The sequence below is a fragment of the Meriones unguiculatus genome, chromosome 11, assembly GCF_030254825.1.
Source record: "Meriones unguiculatus strain TT.TT164.6M chromosome 11, Bangor_MerUng_6.1, whole genome shotgun sequence".
Taxonomy (NCBI): Eukaryota; Metazoa; Chordata; class Mammalia; order Rodentia; family Muridae; genus Meriones; species Meriones unguiculatus.
In genome coordinates, this window is record NC_083359.1 from 7663348 (window position 1) to 7685506 (window position 22159).

The 22159-nt window shown below is 48.6% G+C and overlaps 1 protein-coding gene across 1 annotated transcript in view; it reads left to right on the forward strand.

The window, feature by feature from the left end:
• LOC110556789 (protoheme IX farnesyltransferase, mitochondrial) overlaps positions 1 to 21852 on the forward strand; it is a 114598-nt gene extending 92746 nt beyond the window's left edge. Inside the window, exons 6-7 of the mRNA XM_021650726.2 lie at positions 6952 to 7184; positions 19598 to 21852. Of these exons, the coding sequence (XP_021506401.1) occupies positions 6952 to 7184; positions 19598 to 20004 (640 nt within the window). The 3' untranslated portion in view covers positions 20005 to 21852. The remainder of the gene's footprint in view (positions 1 to 6951; positions 7185 to 19597) is intronic.
• The last annotated feature ends 307 nt before the right edge of the window (positions 21853 to 22159 follow it).

Genomic DNA, 22159 nt, shown 5'->3' on the forward strand with positions numbered 1-22159 from the left:
AGAACAGTTTCTGTAGAGACATTCCCCAAAAACTCATTTCAGAGTTCAAATGCAGGATTTATGCAGGAAATTAAAGTTAAATTGGCTTGATTTGATGAAGGTTTAAGCTTTTCTTTTGTTTTTGAAGAAAGGAAATTTTATTTTGTAATTTAAAAGTCATTTATTCAGGAAGGATGGCCAAGAAGTATGAGATTAATTTTTGTGTAGGCCAATTACCTGAGGAGCCGTTCATAATATAAAGTTTGATTTAATGCTATGCTTCCTGGACCCCCAACACTGCTTACACAGAAGGGCCCAGTTTCCCCAGGAAGTTATTTAAAAGTCAAGTAATTTAAATTACATTTATTAAGTACAATGAATAGACAAATTAAAGCTCGTATTTCTTTGGGCCGGAGAGATGGTGGGCCAGAGAGATGGCTCAGAGGTTAGGAGCACCGGCTGTTCTTCGAGAGGTCCTGGGTTCAATTCCCAGCACCCACATGTCAGCTCATAGCTGTCTGTGACTCCAGTTCCAGAGGATCTGACACCCTCACACAGATATACAATCAAGCAAAATGACAATGCACATAAAATAAATAAATCTTTGGGGGGGGCATGTATTTCTCCTTGTCCCCAATATCTACAGAAAATTCTTCTTCAGTAGAGCTACATCAAGACTAGTATTTATAAACAAAGCAAGGTTCCGTCGCAAGGGAGCAAAGTCCGGCCTGTGGACACGTGTGGATAAATGCCCACTCTTGGTCTGTTGGTTTTCCTTCTGGAGTAGCCTTGGACAAGAAAGGCAGGAGAGACATTCCGTAATGTAAAATGGAATTTGGCTTGCCTGTGAGTTTTGAAGTGCAGCATTCAGCCCTCATCGTGAACCATGAACCGTGAACCTGTTAGCTTTTCTGGGTGAGTATGCAGAAACACTCTCACTCCTTCCCACCCCCCTGCCCTGTTTGTACCATATTCATACGCTTAAATCCCCGTGCAGTTATTGACTGTACCACTTAAGGTTGGTCACTTATTGTCGTACCCTCTTTCTGTTTATTTCTGGTCTTTCCCATTCAAATTCAGTCAGAATCGTTCGGAGCCCCTAGTGTCCTGGATCCTCGTGGGCATGTTACAGTTGCTGTTGTAGTGGGCTGGGAATACCAACATCTTTTGAAGATCAGTCAGGTTCTGCCTCCTGCCAATTCACCTTTTTGTTATTTGATAGAACAAAATTAAATTCTTATACAAATTGCAACTGCAAATACAAATACCTGTATATAAATAAAATACCTGCAAATAAAAAATAAATAAATCTTTTAATTCTGTAGGCTTCAAAATAAACCAGGGAAAGAATCACTGGCATTTTCAAACCCCCTACATCCAGCTCTGCTTAAAGGATCCTCCCTATTTAAATGATGCTGTCTTCTAGTAGCTGATTTTATAGGGACTTGTGTGTTTAACGTCTGTCTTTCTTTCTAAATGAAATATCCTATTTTCCCATCTGCTCTGTTGCCAAGCGTAGCGATTAACTGTACAAGCAGCTAGAAATGTGAATCAACGAGGGAACAAGCAAACAAGTGATGCCCTTGTGCAGTTAGTCAGTGTCCTCTGCGCCTCAAGAGGGGCCGGAGAGATGAGCTCAGTGGTTAAGAGCACTGTCTGCTCTTCCAAAGGACTGGGGTTCAATTCCTGGCACCCACATGGCAGCTCACAACTGTCTGTAATGCTCATTCCAAGGGATCTGACACCTTCACAAAAAGTTAAATAAATTATTACTATTTTTTTTTTTTTAAAGAGGCTCCATGAAGTATTCCCTTCTTAACTGAAGCTCCAGAGTAAGAATTTTGCACAAGGTGACACAGCCGGCCAGGGTAGATGCTCCCCCTCCTTGTGGTCTTGCTATTGAGCCTTTTGGCCTGAAAGACCCCAAGCACACACACCCCCACCACCTCTTCTTGCTGAGGAAACAAGGACCAGACAGCTGCATCCATACAGATGCACTGTGTCCTGAGTGGTTAAGCAGCAGGGCCTGAACTGGACTCAGAGGACCTGCCTTCTGGCCAGTGTGCTTGGTCAGGAAAGCAGATAATAATAATAATAAAATTAAAATATTTTAATATGACCTTGTTATGAAAATGTTCAGCAGGCACTGCGGTAGACACAGGGCACGAAGCTCAGGGCTCCCCAGACCCAGGCTTAGCACTCATCAGACTTTCACAACCCTTCAGCTTCCTTTTATGGTGCTTTTAACAGGCCACACACTGAGGCTGACTAGGTCAAGTCCTGTTAGGTGAGTCAAGGAGGCCAAGGGACACACTGTTTCCCTGCCAGCAGCTACTGCTTCTAGGTCACAACCCGTGTTCTTTCCGCCGGAACTGTTCAGGATGCATACATTGACAGGCACTTAAAGTGGGTGCCCTGCCCCGGCCAGCCGCACTGTGTGCTGAGGATGGTGGCAGGTATAGGCCTAGGAAGTGTTCTTGCCATGTGAGTAGCAGCATTGTATTGGCAGCCTGTGACATAGCGTGGGACTCGTATCAAGCCTTGCCAGGTTCTACCTGGTTCCCAGGTAATGCCACTGTTGCTGGTCTGGGGGCCACACCCAGAACCACCGTGGAGGGTGGACCCACAATCCTCTTCCCTGGCTCTGGGCCCAAGGGAATCCAAGGAGCCTTTCTTCCCAGCTGACCTTGGCAGCCAGCTACAGCACTCCATGTGGGCGTGAACTGCTAAAGAATTAAAGGATATGAAGAGGAAATGGTAATAGGGGTTTAAGAGAGAGCTCTAAATGCAGAATAAAGTGACAGAAAGAAAGTGGCTCCACATCATGTTGAAGACATTTGTCAAACCTTCAAGGAAGAGGGGTGCAGATGGGCTTCCTGAGCGGTTGCTAAGTGGTGTCATGAGGGGAGAGTGCAGAGCAGCTGGCCTCAGATCACAAGAGTTGCTGCCCTCCCTCCGTCTGGAATACCTGACTCTCACCATGTAAGCAGAGTCGCTGTGTTTAACAAGATGAGAACGGAGCACTTCTTCCAAATGAAAAATAATCATCTGTGGATGCTGAGTTTGGGGTGAGGTCCACTCAGTGGCCCAGCACGTGGTCACTGCTTGGAGCCCTTCTGGGCTGTGTCCCCACACACACACTGAAAATGCCAAACTTCTGCAACTGTAACATCACTATGGTGTTGTTGCTTTCCTGGTAAACTGGCCCTCGAAACGTAGCGCACTGCCACAGTGATACTCTCTCCTCCTGGAACCTCTGTCCTTGCCTGCTTCTTCCTCTGCAGCTTCAGCCACCACTGGCAGCCTTTAGCACTGAAGGTATATTAGATCTTTTTTTTATTTTTTTTAGTTTCTAGAACTACATTTATTTATGTAGTGGTGCGTGCATGCGTGGGTGTGTGACTGGTGGCATGTGTGGAAATCAGAGGATAATTTTCAAGAGTTGTTTCTTTCCTTCCACCAAGAGCTCTGGGGTTGCACTCGGGTCATCAGGCTTTGAGACAGCACTTTGCCCACTTTGCCATCTCTGCCATCAGGCCCATCTCTGCCATCTCTACCACTCATCTGTCATGGGGTCTCAGTTTACACATTCACTTCCAGGCAGATGAGGCAGTACACACCATTACTCCCAGCATTAATTGAATAAATAAGTAAATAAAGTGAGATACTTCAGTTCCTCCCGGAAGCATGTCCACCCCGTCCTTCCATCAGTGACAGCTGTGCAGGATAGACTGGCAGCATGCGTCATGTTGTGCACCTGTAAAACACGCGTATCAGCAGCAGAGCCTGGTGGCTCTCAAACAACATGAGTGTGTACCAGCTAGCTTAGCAAGCTCATACCTAGGAATTTCTCCTAAGGGAACCATAAGCAGAAGTCTCCATAAGAAATTCATCCCAGCATTGCCTAAATTTTTAAAAAAACTAAAAATGTGCTGATTAAATTAATTGTTGTGTATTCATAGAATAAGCCTCTTTGTAGCTGTCGATGATGATGTAAAACAAGTAGTGACATGGGGAATCTGAAGATTTATGGAAACTAAGCAAATAACAAAACCATAATTAAGTATGTATTTACATTCAAAGTAATTGTAGCACAGGAAAAGGCCAGAAGCTCATAAACCATTTCTGTTTCTGAGTAATTCAGAATTTTTCTTGTCTATTTTTATAGTTGCAAATTTTCTGTGTAGTACATTTACAATAAGAATTTTAGCAAAAATGAAACACAACAGGAAAATGAGGCTGTTGATGCTCTGAAGTTTGCCGCTTAAGATGCTTCCCAGGGCATGCTGGGTAAATATCTTAATTCTTGTTTGCACAGCCTGTTAGCCTATTTGGTTTTCATTCGTGTCCCTAAGTACATTGATTTAAATGCCAAAATCAAGCCTCATCATTTTCTGTGATCCTAACACAGGTCAGAAACTAAACTTCCACCCCAAATTGCCTATCTCAATAAATTAAATTCATGTGGGCTTTTCTGAAAGGGCTTTTCATAGCACTAACACCCTGAACCCAACTGTGTTCCCGGCCCTTGGCGATGGGAACAACCCTCTTCTTCTTTCTTTAAAAAAAAAAAAAGCCAATTCAGGAAAAATAAATATGTTTATGAACCACATTTTTTCCCACCCAAAATAAAACTAGCCTTTTGGAGCCTCATGTATGGGAAGACCTGTTCTCACAAACCAGGAGCTACCTAATTGAAGGAACAAGAGTCAGAATGGTCACACTGTTTTTTTAGCCACCTATGCTCTTCCTGGCCATGGTGAGATAGCACCTATGCTTCCTAATCTTTCATCTGGAGAATTCCATCGTGTGCTATGCTAAGAATTCAGACGGTTCCAAATCACCCAGTGCTTATCACAGCCTGAGAGAAATCTGTTTCAGGAATAGAATCGAGGATAGAGGCAAACGGGAAACTGCAGAATAGAGGAGGCTGAGGTATATGTCCAGTTCAGATTCCCACCTCCATCTAGATCTTCACTGTGAAGATGGTGCCCACAGCAGGCTCTCCTTGGAGAGATGGGAACAAAATCTGTGTAAGGATGTGTGGAATAGGAAGACAGTAAGATTTAATAAATAACGGAGGCAGGGTGCAGAGAGGGTGGCAGGGTAGAGCTAGAAACATGACTCAGCAGTGAAGACCCCTCAGTGTTCTTGCTGAGAACCCTGGTTCAGTTCCCAGCACCGAAATTGTAGTTCACAACCATCTCCAAGTTCCAGGGGATCTGAGCCTTCTGGCCGGCCTTTTCAAGGAACACACATGGTGTGCATACCATGCAGGCAAACACTCACACATAAATAAAAATAAGTACTAAACAAATAAGAGAGATTAGGAAGTAAAAAGCAGAGGTGCAGGGAGTATCTGTAAAAAAAGGAGGGCAGCCTACTGTTCTGCAATGAGAGGAAGGTGGGCATTAAGCCCAGGTGTTCATTACTGCTGTATGAAGGCATCTGTCCGCACTGTTGGGAGCCAAAGTAAAACTAGGGCCCTCAGAAAGGTGGGCAGTTAGTTCAGGGTCACTCAACACAGACTGGAGATCAACTCCAGCCAGGTGCTTCGACAGTGAACCATCCTCTTGAAGTGGATGAGGAGCAGAAACAGTAGGTCACAGGGGAATTTGTCAGGGTGGGAGTGATAGAAAGACCAGATGAAGAGAAAACCAAGCATACCTGAGTCCTTACAAATTCATCAGAGTGGATTCCAAAGAGGTGGCCAGGGACAGGTGGGTGGAGATGCGCTCAGGTCTTAGTGGAGGCCATGGTTCTCCTGTCACCTTGTGATGGCCACACGTCCCTGTGTGTTCCCTCTTTCCTCAGAACTCCCATTCTGTTGTGTTCCACCTACCAGGCAGGGCAGACCACAGTCCCTGGGTGGAAAGAGGGCAAGCTAAGTGAGAGAGGAGAATTTTTACCTGGAGCCTCAGCTTGCTGCTCTGGTGTCAGGTGACACTTGAGCTGCTGGGCCATCCTGCATCTCCACTCACATGCCTCCGGGGCTGGGGAAGGCTGAATCTAACTCAGCCCCATTCTTTAACTTAGTCCTTCTTAGGGGCCCCACCTCAGTCCAGAGCGTCTCTCCTCAGGGGGAACACTCCACAGCCCTAGCCACGGAAGGGGCTTATCTCAAGTGATTGCCTCCCTTGGAGAGCTGACGTTGTTAAAGCTAGAAGCCCCTAAAGCTGCTTGCTGGTGATAGAACTTCTCATGCCACAGTTGTGGAGCCTGTAACTGAGTGGGTCCCGGAACACTGCAAACATGCTTTTCTTGGGAGTTGAATTGTGGCTGTTGCAGAGAAAGCACAGGCTTTAGCAACCTACATCGATTCCCTGAGAAAAAATAAGCGTGTATCTAAGCAGGAGACCACACTTACCTAGACTCAAGGGCTCTTTCACATTGTAGAGTGTTCTTGTGCATACACAGCCCTCTTTGACCCCTAGTGACAGTCAAATCCACAAGCCCACTTACACCATTGGCAGCATGCAGCAGCCTCCTGGTGTTTGTTGTAACAGGATCATGGGGCCTTAAGCCTGTAATTTACTGGTGATCATGGCATGTGGATTCCCTGAGGCAGACATTGATGTTTGGTATCACTGATTTGGTGACGCCGTAAAGTACAACCAAATGAGTAGAATGGCTTCCAGAAGGGATCCTGTGTTTGTCCAAAACTTGCATTATTGTTTGCATCTGTCCCTTACTCAGCAACCGTTAGAATAGAACCCAGAGAAGTAGTCCTGTCAAACCCTCGCTTCAACCCTGGAGGAAGAGATGAGTGGAGGAGACCTGCAGAGGGGAAGAAGGGCAAGGGGACCTGCCTCCCGCCTGAGCTTCTCTACAGGCTCAGAGAGATGCTACAACTGGGAAGAAGGTCCCATCGCCATCCGTGGCTGTGAAGATGCTGGCTCCCCATCAGCGCACTCCAAGCCCCAAGCCTGATGGAGGGGAGATCTGCTCATTATGCCCTCTGCTCTCTTCCAGCCCGTTGCTAGCCGTGTCTTTCGCCACCTGTTGCGCTGTGCCAGGAGTGGCCCTTCTGACCTGGGGAGTGAATCCGCTCACAGGAGCCCTGGGTGTCTTCAACATTTTCCTGTATACCTGTTGTTACACACCGCTGAAGAGGATCAGCATTGCCAACACCTGGGTTGGAGCGGTGGTCGGAGCCATCCCTCCTGTCATGGGCTGGACCGCCGCGACCGGCAGCCTGGATGCTGGTGAGTGTCTCCTGGTGCAGCGTGGGGGCTTCTCTCAGCAGACAGTCTGTGCGTGCCGGGTGTGAGAGCTCCTGAGTCTTCCAGGTGAACTCAGCAGCCTCCACTCAGACTCCCCGGGGCCGGGGGCAGTTCCATTTTACTCTGTTGATTGTTGCGGCAAATGTGCTGATGGGGCAGCCCTGAGCTGAGAGGGTCCTGTGTCATCCAGGCCTGGTACACCTAGGGAAGGCTTATGCTGCCTCAGCCTGTGACAGCAGATAGAGTGAGGAAAGGCCCTGAAATGAGTGAGAAAATCAGATCACATGAGACCTGATTTGTTGGGGAAGGCCCGGTCCATGGGGAAGAGATGTGGGATTGGCCTCCTGTCCCCTGTTGGCCATGTCATCTAACTGGCAAGCCTCCTTCCTCCCTGGAACAGGCTTATTTTCCCTTGTGAGAGGACAGATTATCTTCATTAGCTCCTCATTTATTTTTACATGATTTGCTTAAATTGTTCATGCTGTCTACAGTAAAACCATTCAATAGGTCTACGTTTTTGGCGGCATGTCACAACTGGATTTGTGGGGTGAAAATAGCTCATTTTACCATCTGTGCGGGGAGTTTCACAGTCTGATTAGACGAGTAATTAGTGTTTTGACCGACACGTAGGAAGGAAGTGGTGAGGTTTCCTGCAATATATGTAAGTACATACTTTTCACATGAGAGATCAAAAGGGAGTTGGCCATAAACCGTTGCCCTGTAAGCCACATTTCTGAAACTTTTCATAAAGGCTCATACACTCTGATTTGGCAAGCGCACAAATGTGATTACACCTTTGCCATGATCGTCTCCCAGAATGGTTTTAATATCCTGTAACTGGTGGGTTTTAATGAGTATACAAATACAGCATTCTAAAGCTTATGTGCTCCTTTGCTCTGTGATAAACTAAGCTTGAGGCTTATCCACGTGGGAGGCAGCAGCAGGAAAGGGCTTCAGAGCAAGATATGAGCCCATTTGCTGCTGACCTTGGCCCCAAGCTTGACCCCTTGCTACCATTCTCATTTCCCACTTGGAGCTGATGGTGGTCTCTCCTTGTGGAGTAGTTCTGAGGACATGTGGATTCTTACTGTAGTCTGGCCTGTGCTGCCATACCAGATTAGGGCGTCTATATGAGAAAGAAATTTATGCTGCACAGTTATAGGAGCTGGGACATCCAGAGTCAAGAGCCCAGCAGCTGGGCTATCAGATAAAGGCATTTGCCACCAGGCCTAGAGACCTGAGTTTGACCCCTGAGACCTGCATGGTAGAAGCAGAGAACCAGCTTGAGCAAGTGGCCATTTCACATCCATGTGTGCACTAACTCACACATACTAAGTAAATGAAGTGTTTGTAAAAGTCTTAAAAAAACCCAGCATCCAGCAAGGGCCCCCAACTGTCAATCCATAGTGGAAGAGGAAAAAAAAAAAAAAAGACAGCAAACGCACACAAGGTCAGACTCGTAGCCACAAGCCCTAGTGTAACCACTGTTGGTCTGTGTATGAGAATGGGGCTCCCTAGACCCAAACACTTCTCATTGGGCTCCACTTCCCAACTGGGTTGCATTGGGAATTAGGTTTACAGCCCACTTTTTTTTGGGGGGGGGCGGTCACTTCAATCTAGACTATGGTATGGCTCAACTTACAGTAGCTGCTGCTGCATGTAGTTCTTCCATAAGGCATGATATTGAAATAGGTGAGGAAAGAGGAGGACATTCAGTTCGTGAACTCAATAGTTCATTGTTTCCTGGCTGTCGTTTTGAGGACTGGGGTGAGTCCACACTGGGTGGAAACAGTGCTAGGGCTTCTAGTGAAGTCTTTCTTGGAGAACAAGGTGAAGCATCCATTTGGCATATCTGGACAAGAGAGAATCTGAGTTTTCACTCTGCTTTACCTGTTCATTCAGAGAGCTTTCCACGTATGCCACCCCACCCCACCCGTGCTAGCTAATGTCTTACAGCATAACAGATGCCGCAGACATCTGGGGAGAGGGAACTTCAACTAAGAAAATGCCTCTGTCAGATTGCCTGTAGGCAAGTCTGGGGGGCGTTTTATTGATTAGTGGTTGACATGAGAGGCCCCAGTTCACTGTGGGTGCCATTGCTGGGCTGGTGGTCCCGAAGTTTATAAGAAAGGAAGATGGTAGCATCTAGCGCACACTCTGTCTGATCAGCAGGACAGCAGTGATTGCAGTTCTGACAGACAGAACTGTGGGCCCAGCATCCAATATTCCCAGGTAAGGCGAGAACCCACAGTGAGGGAAACAAACAAGCAAGCCCAACCTCAGGTCCCCTGGCTAATCCTGGATTCCCACCAGTGCACACTCTCAGCCTCTACCCTCCGCCTGCTCTCACTGCCCTTCGAATAACCTCTGGATACCAGGGGTGCAGCTCCAGCCTTGGCCTCCTGATACCCGGGAGCCACACAAACAGCCCCAGACTCTGCTGCAAAGCGCAACCTGTCTTCCTAGGGAGACTGACCAGACCTCTGGGCTTGCAAGTTCTTCAAGAAAACTGTGCCCAGTGAGCACAGTGTCAGAGCACAGTGTCTGGGCAGCAGCAGCTCATTAACCTCAGAACAGGAACACCAGTGGCAGGGCAGCTGTCTCTGAGACTTCCCTTCGTGAGAGGAGAGCCCCTTGGGCACCTGAGGAGTCTAGTTGGTCCACAGGAACATATATCTGAGGAGAGCGTTAGGCAAATTCTCTGAGAACCGCCTTGCAGTCCTACCCACATCAATCTAAGGAGGGTTCCTGAAGGGACATCCAGCTTCCTATCCAGGGTGCTTCCCACGTGCCTCCTCCCAACCCTCCCCACCCCACCCCAGAACTCCCAACAGGCACCAGAAGCTACCAGCCAACACCAGACAACCAGATGGCTAAAGGCCAGTGTAAAAACACAGTCAATAAAAGCCAAAGCAACAGGGCATCTCCAGAACCCAGTTATTCCATGGCAAGTAGCCCTAGATACCCTAACATAGCTGAAACACAAGAAAATGCCCTTAAATCTATGCTTATGAAGATGATGATGGAGAAAATTAATAAAATCCTTAAAGAAATACAGGAAGATACAGTTAAACAGATTGAGGCCTTTAGATGGACCTGTACAGAGGAAATAAATAAATCACTCAATGAAAATACAAACAAACAAGTAAAGGAACTAAACATATCATTTAAAGAAATGTAGACAAACACAAACAGGTGAAGAAAATCAATTAAAAACTTCAAGAGCTGAGGATAGAAAGAGAAAATAAAGAAAGCACAGAGACCTTAACATAAAACCAGAGACATTAAATCTAGTAGAAGAAAGAGTGGGGAAGAGCCTTGAACCTATTTGCACAGGAGACAACTTCCTGAACAGAGCACCAACAGCTCAGACACTAAGATCAACAATTAATAAATGGGACTTCATGAAACTGAAAAGCTTCTGTAAAGCAAAGGACACTGTCAATAGAACAAAACAACAGCCTACAGACTAGGAAAAGATCTTCACCAACCCTATATCTCACAGGATTAATATCCAGAATACAGAAATAACTCAAGAAATTAAACACCAACAAACCAAATAATCCAGTTAAAAATGGGGTACAGAGCTAAACAGAGAATTCTCAACAGAGGAATAACAAAAGACTGAGAAATACTTAAAGAAATGCTCAATGTCCTTAGTCATTAGGGAAATGCAAATCAAAACAACTCTGAGATTCCATCTCACAGAATGGCTGTCAGAATGGCTAAGATAAAAAACTCAAGTGACAGCACATGCTGGAAAGGTTGTGGAGAAAGGGGAACGCTTCTCCATTGCTGGTAGAAAAGCAAATTTGTACAGAAAATTGGGAACAGCTCTACCTCAAGGCCCAGCTATACCACTCCTGGGCATATACCCAAAAGATGTTACGCTGTACAACAAGGAAGGACATTTGTTCAATGTTCATTGCGCTTTATTTGTAGTAGTCAGGAACTAGAAACAACCCAGAAGTCCCTCAAAGAATGGATTTTAACAAACAAACAAATAACAGTGTGGCACATCTACACAGTGGAATACTATTCAGCTATTAAAAACAAGGACATCATGAAATTTGTAGGCAAATGGATGGCTCTGGAAAAGATCATCCTGAGTGAAGTAACCCAGACTCAGAAAGCACCGCCTAGAAGCAAAGACCACCTTCCTAAAGCTTTGTCCATTTCTCGATGTGTGCCCTTTAACAGTGGTTACAGCGCTCAATCGAAGCACCGACTCACAGGCTCGGGCCCATCCTCCCCGAGTGCCGCTGGGCTTCGGGCTGTGTGGCTTTGGTGGTGTCTGAGAATGTCACATCTAACAAGTTCCCAGAAGCTGCTAATGCCCCTGGTCCGGGAACCACCCCCCTCAAGTTCATAAAGACAAAATGCTAAAGAGCCCCAGCCTTAGGGCACCTCAGAAATACCTCGAGGGTGAAGCTGATGGTTGTTCAAACTATATTGCGCATATTGTCTACAGAGGTTGGCGACCACCAGGGTTCTTATCCTGGTGGATATAGATAGATGGAAAGAGCTTTTCTGAGTGGAAAAATGGTAAATGCTTTTCTTTCTTCTGTAGTATCTCCAGACCATTTAATCAGTCAGGACCATTTAATTTTCCAGGAGTAGCAGCCTTTGGAACTGAACTGAACTGAAGTGTTAGCAGGAAGAGGAATTGGGAAGTGAAGTAGGTGTTGAATCAAAGAATCAGGAGTAGCTGGGAGACTGCTCCCCCACTGCACAGTTGAGACTGGGCGCTGCCAGTGTAGAATCTTAACAAACTAATGCTCATGGCCACTTCTCTATGCAGGCTCTACTGTGTGCTTGGCTTTGAGAGATACAAAACTGACTAAAATCACTCTCCTAGGAGAAGCAGACAGACATTACTAAGTGATAGATAAGCTTTAGCAGAGGGTCTTCTGAGGGTGTGGGCTTACCATACCTCCCTAGATGAGTCCAGCAAGACTTTCAAGGCCGGTTGACTTGAAGGAGTGTGCACGTATTAGTTGAGAGCCACAGCGATGCTGTGTGGGCGGAGACAGGCCTCGCCATGCCTACCCGAAGAGGAATTGATAGTTCATTCAAAGACGGGAAAGACCCAGAGGCGACTGAACCAGCAAAGCAGCGGTCTGGGGCTCAGGGGCAGTTTACCAAGGGATGTGCAGCAGGCTCTCCTGCAGTACCGGAAGCCAGTGAGTTTGCAGAGCCTGCCTTCACTGTCTCAGGCCCATGCACCTTTTCTCACCTCCCACGCCCTCTGCCTCACACTCCCTGCTCTTCTTTCTTACAAGGCTTTAGCCATCCGAGGCCTGCCCTTCCTCCTCCCTGGTCAGTATTTCATCTTACAACTATTTCTGTGAAGTGTCCGTCAAAGCACCCTTTGAAAGAGCAGCTTGTTGACTCCAGTGAGTTGGTGGTGGACAGAGGCTGTCTGAAGGAGGCAGACCAAACAGTCTCCTTGCCCTTGCCCCACTCCCGGCCCAGGAACCAGTGCCCACATAAAACGGCACCAACACTTTGGTGACCCTGACCATGCTGCCCTCTGCAAAGATTAGTTGGGCTCAGGAGACAGAGGTCAAGACTGGAGAGAGAGCTGCTCGTCGGTGTGAAGTGTAAGTCCTATGGCCTGCAGGGCTCCCTGCACAGAGGAGGGAGTAAGGAAGACAGTGTGTGTGTGGAGCCTGTATGTCACAGTAACCCACAGAGAAAGGCCAGGGCCATGTCCAGAAACACTGTCCCTCGTTGGCATGGATTTTTCTGTAGTGTCCGTGCTAGCCACAGTGCCAGGTGATACCCGTCATACTGGGCACTGAAGTGCTGCCCTGGCCTTGCCTTGGCCTTTAAGAACAGGAAACGTGGAGGAAGCATATGACCTGGGATGCTGAGTCTTTTCCACAACCTCTTTTTTTTTTCTTTTTCTTTTCTTTTTTTTATCCAATTTGTGTTGAGGGTGTTCTAGTCAGGAAGGCCTCTGGCAGCCTTCGGATCTGCCTGGGCTAGGCTGTTGTCCATCACAGGACGAATGAGGTGGGCTTTGGGGGTGGTGAAGAGGATTAAGCACATTAGCAGGCAGGAATCGTGAAAGCTAAACAAACGTCAGTTGTTCTTGATACTTGCTATTTTATAGCTGCACAGAGGACTGGAAACCACTCAGCTCTCTCCCAGTCACACAGCTCAGGGCTTTGTTTGTGGCTGTCATATCAAGGCAGTCAGGGTGCAGCAGCCAACTGTCTCTGTGTGCTAGCAATGCCTGCCCCTTACAAAGCCCTTCTGTCTGCAGACTGAGCCATTACGATGGGATTTTACCTGTGCTCCCTTTCCTCTGGGCTTCAGAAGTGGCCTTTTCCCCCCACCTACCTAGTCATCCTGCCTTTATTTTATTAATTTTTTTAAAACTTAAGCCCTGTTAGCAGGAACCATTAAAAATGCTCTGCAACCAGCTAGAACTCACCAGCAGCTGCCTCTGGGCCCTGGTCTAGCTAAACTGCAGCCATAGGAGCTGAAGCACTTAGTTTGGTCCCACGCGCAGGGGAGCAGGGTTGGCAGTGACAGAAGTGACCTGCTGGAATCCCAGTGAAGAAGCCCCCTGAGGGGGCTGGCAGATAAGTGGCTGGCAGCTGACATTCCAGCCCCAAGCAAGCAGCCTGGAGCCATCCACATTAGGCCTCTCATCGTGTTTATCTCCTGAGACTGTTTATCTGAGGCTTGCTCCCTTCCTCCTTCCCTCCCCTCTCCAAAGCCTGCTCTCTGCATCACCTCATTTCTCAGAGTTGCTGGGATTCTGTGTTGTCATCTTCCTAAATCTAAAGAAACCCCCTGTCTTCTGTGTCTCTACTGCAGCCTCCTCCTCCCCCGTGGGGAAGACAGTCTTCTAGAGTGGATTGCCAGTCTGGTTTGTAATTCAGGTGTTGTGTGGTAAACATTAATTATGTCAGCCAACATTCAGTTACAAATGAGGATTCAGAAATGGGCTCTTATCAGGAGGTGACACTTGGCAGATGGATGGCTTTAGTAACAAAAGAAGAGTGAGTTGTTTTAACCTCGGCTGGTAAACTACAAAACCCTAACCCCCTTTCCACTTTATTTACCTCTGTTAGTCCCAGATGAGAGAAGAGAGCCAGAGGGGATTCATTCCCTCATTTATTTGGCAAATATTTATGAAAAGCTTACTAAATACCCGGTACTGTTGAACCCAAGCATTGGTAAAGATTTCCGTTTAAATCCTGCCTCCCCTTGAGTCAGACTCAAAGTGAGTGTCTGTTGTCGAGATTTTACCTTAACTGTCCTGGAGCACAGACTTAACTAAGATAAACATCTCGTTTTTTTCCTTCTTTGGGGGTTGGGTGGGTGTGGACAGAGTTTCATTGTATGGACCAAGCTTGCCTTGAACTCAGAAATCTACCTGCCTCTCTCTCCTGAGTGATGGGATCAAAGACGTGTACCACCACAACCATAAATGCTAGCTTTTTCATTGTGTTGTTTGCTTGCTTGTTTGTTTCGAGACAGGGTTTCTCTGGGTAGCCCTGGCTATCCTGGACTCACTTTGTAGACCAGGCTGGCCTCAAACTCACAGCGATTCATCTATCTCTGCCTCATGAGTGCTGGGATTAAAGGCATGCGCCACTATGCCCAGCTGATAAATGTTTTCCTTAAGAAATAAAATAAAGTAAGGATGGCTTTTGTGGAAATATTAGCAAATGATATTTAGAACCCTGTACTTTACCCAGTGTCCAACATTAGAGCAACAACAACAACAACAACAAAAAGGCTGTGGAAGTGGCTGTTAAGTGTGTTGTTGCTATTATAATTGCAGACAGGCTTCCGTTTGTTCAGTTCTTGTTGCTCTCACTGCTGACTGGGTGGGACTAGTGTTAGCTTTTAGGGTGCCAAGTCAGTGTGAAATGATAGACCGGGCCTTGGCTAGACAGCCTCAAACGCACACAGTGCCCACTGCAGAATGCCCATGGGATTAGCACTGGTGATGGCATTGGAGGATGAGAATAAGAACTTCAGATGGGAGCTAAGGGGAATTTGAGTTCTGGAGAGAATCCGTGGGGTCCTCAGACTTGTAGGGAGGTGGTTAGAGAAGGGTCAAGGCTTTGTCCCTTTTCCCCTTCATATGCAGCTTCTTAGATGTCTGTGATGGAAGGTGGGATCTGCACAGGTTAGAGAGCACCCAGGCTCCTGCCGCACAGCCTCTTCATTACTCCCAAGTCCCTTGCAAAGAATTCCACAAGTTGCAAATGCCCACTCTTTCCTGTTTCCAGAGGACTTGTAATCTGGCCTTTTGTCTCTCCTGTGTGGGTGATAAAGTGACCCCACTTCCTGCTCCCTTTATCTGCGTAAGTTGATTGCACTGAGGCTGACCACAGGTACCTTTGTGCTAGTCCTCAAAAGAAAGGCTCTAAGGTCTGTGATCAGGAAGGTCTGGGTCAGCTCTGCTTCTACCAGCTTCTTCACCTCCAACCCTGAAAGCACAAGTGTGACCAACGTGAAACAGATGAGCTTCATGGGTCATTTAGAGGAGCCTGTTGGACCAAACCCAACCCCGATTATCACTGCCCTGGGGTTTTTACCCTTACTATGTCCGTGTAGGGATGCTGAATGCCAATGAAGGGGCTTCGGTAAGGGCAGTAGGTACCCACCAGGCATCCCAAAAGGAACTGTTCTTGGGAGAGCCCATGCCCAGGGTCAGTGCTCCCACTTGAGGGTCCCTCTCCTTTCTGGGAAGTTCCTGTGTGGCTGAATTGCTTAAGATCTCTTTGTCAACAGTTTTGAAGAACATTTCTGGACTTGGGCAGAGGTGGAAATGAGGGAGAGGCTCCCCCAGTCTGTTTCTTGTAGAAATAATAACTAAGAGTTTTGAAGAGAACTGGAAAGTCTCTGCAAGTATCCCTGGACAACCATGAGAGCAGGACTCTGGCTGGGTCAGCATTCTCTGCTGCTGTTCATCCATTCTCTTCTCTGTTTCTCACATAAGCAAGAGGATTAGTAATGTGCCAGGTACCTGGATATTCTCTGGGGTAGCCTGCACTGACCATAACAGCCTCAAGAAGTCACTGTCCTAGAGAGCCACACCCACAGATGCACAGATGTGCCCTAGACTTCTGCTATGATTACAGGAGAGAAGTTGATGCTTCTCACAGGAGGTCTGAGAAAATGAGAATGTTCAGTTAAAGGTAGCAGAAGCCTGACCTAGTGCTGTGTGCTTGTAATCCTGGCTCTCGGGACACTGAGGCAGGAAGACTGCTTTGAGTTTGAGGCCAGACTGGACTCTATAGAGATTTCCAGCCCACGCTGGGATGGGAATAGGACCCTGTCTCTAAAAACCAGATGTCTCTCTTCCTGGCCAGAGCTCTGCAAAGGAACATTCACTGCTCCCCCTGCCCACCCCACAGACAGACAGCGATGGTATTTGCTGTCAGGGAAGGCAGGTGGGCCCAATACAAACGGACTTCTTGGGGGAGTGATACTGAGAGGATGTGTGGAGTGCTTTGCTCTCCCCACCAGGAAGGTGGGCCCCACCTCAGCCCTGAGCCTTCCTGCCCCAGCTCACCTTATCTTGCTGAAGAAAGCGGCCTGTGTTCCTTCCCATCTGTGAGCAGGTGAAGCGCGTCAGGCAGGGCTGTGGGAGGCTCTCTGACCCTAGTCCATTAGGCGCTTAATACTAAAGCGAGTTCTCTTGTGACACGAGCCAAACCCATGCCAGCTTCCTCTCTAAAACAACAGCCTGCAGCTCTTGCAAAGCTGAGGTTCTGTCTGAGCTCACTTCTTCTAAGTACAGCCAGAAAGTTCTGTTGCACAACACAGACTACTGAAGTCAGCACACCAGAGCTGGGATTGGGGGTGCTTGGAGAAAGACAAGACAGAGTCCCCATCGCTGCTGTTTTTACCATGTCAGCTTATAGTTTGTTCTCAGTCATTTCTAGAAGAAAACCCATCTGGAACTCGGAGCCTTACCATCCCGCTCCTGAGCCCTCCTGCCTCCCCTCACCAATGCCCTGTGTCTCTTGCCACAATGAGTTTTTCTTGACAAAATACTTCTTGCCCTTGTCATACCACCCCATGCTGTGGCTGTCATTACTGCATATCATACTCTGCTCAAGGCCTGTAGGGCCAAAGCAGCTCATGTGCTCTACTAGGGCCTTCCCAAATGTGGCCTTAAGGTCACCCTATGAGATCTCTGTGACTATAGAGTTGGCTGTATTTTCCCATCAAAACACAAAAAAGCCTTCGTCCATCACCATTTTCTCCTTCAGCCACACTTGGGTGGCCCTGCCTTCTAATTCCCAAGAGGACCCCCTGTTGAGATAAGTGTCCTTTGTCACTGAAACGGGTACCAGGACTCTTATCTTAATGAACTAGAAAGTGGCTCTGGTTATTTCCATCAACCTCTCCCATGGGTATCCCTCATGTGGGAAAGGTTCTGCTGGGCACCCTGTGTAGCAACAGTTTCCTAAAGGATGTATTTGGTTGGAGGTAATACTGGCCCAACTGATATAACTGTACCCCTCCCCTCTGTGAAATGCTTCTAAGAAGCCCCTACAGCCCATGTTGATGCCTGAGGCCTCAGGTCACACCATTCCCTGCCACACCCTTGTCAGGAAAGCTGAGATTAATTGCTAAGTGTTTAATGGGAGGGTAGCACAGACATGGTGGACACACTGGGCAAAGGGATGGTTCACACCCTAGGTGATGTGTAACAGACTCTGAGACTTCATTCCCTGCTCAGAATCACACACAGTTCAGAAACTGGAGGTATCACTCAGCAGTTAGGAGCACCAGCTGTTCTTCCAGAGAACCCTGGTTTGAATCGTAGTACCCAAACAGCAGCTCATACTATCTGTAACTTCTCACCCAAACAGCTGCAACTCCAGTCCCAGGGCCTCTGATGGCCCCTCTAGCCTCTGTGGACATACAGGCACTCAAAACATAGATGCAGACAGACAAACAGACAAAACACCCATACACATGAAATAAAATAAATCAGTTGTGTCTGTAGTTTTCCACTTAACATTTCTGGACTGCAGTTGACGGATGGGAACTGAAGCCTTGGGTAAAAGGTGCTGCTCTAAACCTCCATGTTGGTAAGGTAATGGAGGTGACATGCAGGCTGGGCTAGCTCGTGCAGTCAAGAATAAGACCGTTGCTCTGCCATGACACATTCATGGGTGCCCAGCGCACTGCTCTCTTACCCCTCTGCCTCCTCACAGCTCCCCTGCAATCCATTCTCCTCACCATGCCGTAAAGAGACTCCACTCCTTATCCTAGTTTCCAAGTGCCTCTCTAGCCCACTCTTGGAACTGTTTCCCCCACTCCAGCCCACTGTTTCAGATACATTGGGGCTATTCCCAGGATGAGAGGATGGTTGGCATCCAGTTAGCGGGGTCATGGCCTGACTCTCACAGGAAGGCCTTCTAAGCAGTCCTGTCACCTGTATGACATTGTCCCGTTGCCAGCCCAATTAACACACACTGCCTTAATACCTGCTACTTAATCTCTTTGTTCTGGGCTCTGGGGGCTGGTGTCCTGGAAAATACAATCTCAGCAGTGGCCCAGAGGCATGCCCAGTTCTGCATCAGCGTGAACAGGGTGTTCTAGCTGCCCCACAGGGAATGGAAGCTGACCCAGGAGGGGAGGCCAGCAAGCTTGGATGGACTTCAGGTGGCGGCACTGTTCCCGTGCAGTGGTTATGGATCCCCAACCCCAGGCAGGACTAGACTCAGTACTGACTTTCTGATGTCACAGGTCGGGAAGCGTGAGGGGGCGGGAGTCCGGAGCAGACCCACTAAGGGCCTGCAGCAACACAGCCCTCCCTACCTTCAGTATGAGCAGTCCTTGCCTGAGGCAGAGGAGCATCTCAGAGGACCCCCTCCTCCCTGCTTGCCTACCAGGCTGAGAGCAACAGTGCAACAGAGAGGAGAGCAAGAAAGTGTCCTGGGCAGTTGTATGCCAGGTGAACACAGCTAGGATAATCTGGGAAGAGGAACCACAACTGAAAAAATGCCTCCGCCAGGCTGACTGTGGGTAACTCTGTTGGGGCATTTTTAAATTATTACTGATGATGAATACGGTAGGGCCCAGCCTGTTGGGAGCTTATATATAAGCTCCTGGATAATATTAGAAAGCAGGCTGAACAAGCCACTAAGCGCTGTTCCTCCATGGTCTCCTTCAGTTCCTGCCCCAACCTCTAACCTAAGAGTTGTAAACAAAAACTAGACCCTTTCTTCCTACTGTTGCCTTTGGTGTTGATCACAGCAGTAGAAAGCACACAAAGACGGAGGACTGAGACATGAGTTGCTGGTCACAGGCCTGTGCAGTTCACTTTGCAGCCGGCGAGAGACCCACTCTTTGGAAATCCCCACCGGCACCTAACTGCCCCCTCTCTCCCCTCCTCTTCACAGGAGCGCTTCTTCTGGGCGGGATCCTGTACTCCTGGCAGTTCCCCCACTTCAACGCGCTGAGCTGGGGCCTCCGTGAGGACTACTCCCGAGGAGGATACTGCATGATGTCCGTCACCCACCCGGCCCTCTGCCGCCGCGTGGCCCTGCGCCACTGCCTGGCCCTGATTGCCTTGTCCACCGCCGCCCCCGTTCTGGACATCACCACGTGGGCCTTCCCCGTCATCTCCCTCCCCATCAACCTGTACATCTCCTACCTCGGCTTCCGCTTCTACGTGGACGCGGACCGCAGGAGCTCCAGGAAACTCTTCTTCTGCAGCTTGTGGCACCTGCCACTGCTCCTGCTTCTCATGCTCACCTGTAAGCAGCGGCCAGGTCAGGAGGAGGCCAAGGGAGAGGCTCCAAGCTGAGAGCCAGCCGGTGCTCGGGGAACACGTGGGCAGACACCTGCAGACGCGCGCACAGCACTGTGGACGTGCACACGGCACTGCCCTGCGCCAGTCGGAGGCGTGTTTTGGTGGTTCTGGCACGAAAAAGGAGAAACTGGTGGTGTCGGCTGGGGGCAGATCACCTGGTGCTGAGTCATCGCCTGACAGTCATTAACGTTAACACTCAAACTGCCTCCCGAGTAAAACAGGGTCTGACATAGTGGGTTGATACGACAAAAGAACATTTTTTTTTCTTGAAGGTCTTTCTGCATCCTTCCCTCCAGCCCTGTGTTCTTACACACATAATGTACATGCACATCCCCCAGCACACACACACATTTACCACCTGAAGGCCACCGTGTCCATTGGTCAAGCAGGTGTGTGTAACCTATCCTCTGTAGCTGTCTATCCTGAGGCTCCCACAGGCCTCAGAAGAACACATACTGTGGCCACAGCACCCCTTCTCTGCCAGTGAGATGGGGCCTGGCTGGCTTTCTCTACCCCACCAGTATTCTCAAGCACCTACTCCTTCAAGCAACAGAACACCCAGCATGGGCTGCTCCTGGGGAATGAGGATTCCAAACGGTTGCCCACAGAATCCCAGGCTGTACTGCGGCAGCTAACCATTGCCCCCACCCACCCCCACATCAGGACCTCAGAAACCCAGGAAGTACAGGGCGCCCTCGTTATTACAATGCAGGCGTGGTCTAAGCATTTCTTTCTGGGAGGGCAGCACTGGGCACAATCCCAGGACCCTTCCGGCGCTGAGCCCAACATGGCACCACCATAGTGTGCTGTGGCCTTCAGGACTTTCTGATGGCCGTCTCAGGACGGAATGGGAGACAGAGGGAGCTGGGTCAGCAGCCATGTTTGTGCCCCATCGTTATCCCTTTTGTGCAAACCACATTTCCACTCTAGTGCCTCCTGAGTCCGGAAATTCGCCTGTGTGTCCAGTGGTGTTCCGATAGGGCCAGCCGGGCTCCTGGTGGCCACGGGTCCAGCTCCAGGAATTCATGGCCCCTGACACAAAGGACAGGCACCTCCAAGTCTCCAGTCTGTTGTGTGCTTCCCCAGGTCCACAGAGAGGCCTGTTGCCTTAAAGTTGTGGAGCGTGGCAGGGTGTTTGTCCCCCGCCTCCCAGGGCACTGGCCCTGTCTGAATGCCCTCAGGTGGTTTAAGCCACATGAAAACAGTTCTTGAACTTGAACTCTTCTCTCAAAAATGTGGAAGGCTTGGACCGTGGCCCAGAGGGGCAAAGTGCTTGCTTAGCCATGCTCTGGGCTCAGGGTTTGAACTCAAGCACCACAAAAAAAAAAAAAAGGGGGGGTGGGGGGTGGGAGGTGGCATCTAGAGGGACTGCAGACTAGCGTGCCTCCTGCTACCTGTGTAACATTGCCTCCTGGCTGCTTCCTGTGGGAGCAGGGACCTGGGTGTCTGTAAGTGTGTTGGTTCTCCTCCTGCAATAAACAGTTACAAGAACAGGAGCGCGTGTCCTGGGCCACTCTGTCATCCCAAGCCCACAGGCTCCGGCGCGGCGCCCCTCCTCCAGGAACCAGCAGCGCCTGCAGCCTGTGGGTACTTCCTTCTTTCGTGTTTCCTAACTGTAAATTGACAAATTAGACTTGTATCTATTTGCAGAGCATAGAGGGATGTGATTTTATGAATCCAAGGTTGAGATAGTTAGCATAACCATTGTTTCAAGTGGTCATCACTGTATGGTGAGGATATTTGAAATTTGGTGATTTTTTTTGAAATGTATAACATGTTATATTTTTTTTACTGTATTTACCACACCATGCAATATTTAAATAAATAAATAATGCCCCTTCCTCCCTGTCTGGCCATCATCTCCCCTACCTCCTCAGCCGTAGCCAGCCAGCCATGCTTCTGATATGGGTTTAAAGGGCTTTTATTTTCTTTTGGTTTGGTTTTGTTGTGATGGTAGTTTTGAGGCAGGGTCTCCTGTGGCCCGGGGGTGATCCTGAATTCCTGATGTGTGTCTGCCTCGCACGTGCTGGGATTGCAGTTGTACGGTGCCACAGCAGCTGCATCTTGAGAGCCCGCATGGAAATGAGGTTCTGTAGTGGTAGTCTTTCCAAGCCTGGCCTACTTCACTTAGCAGAAGGCCCCTGCTTCT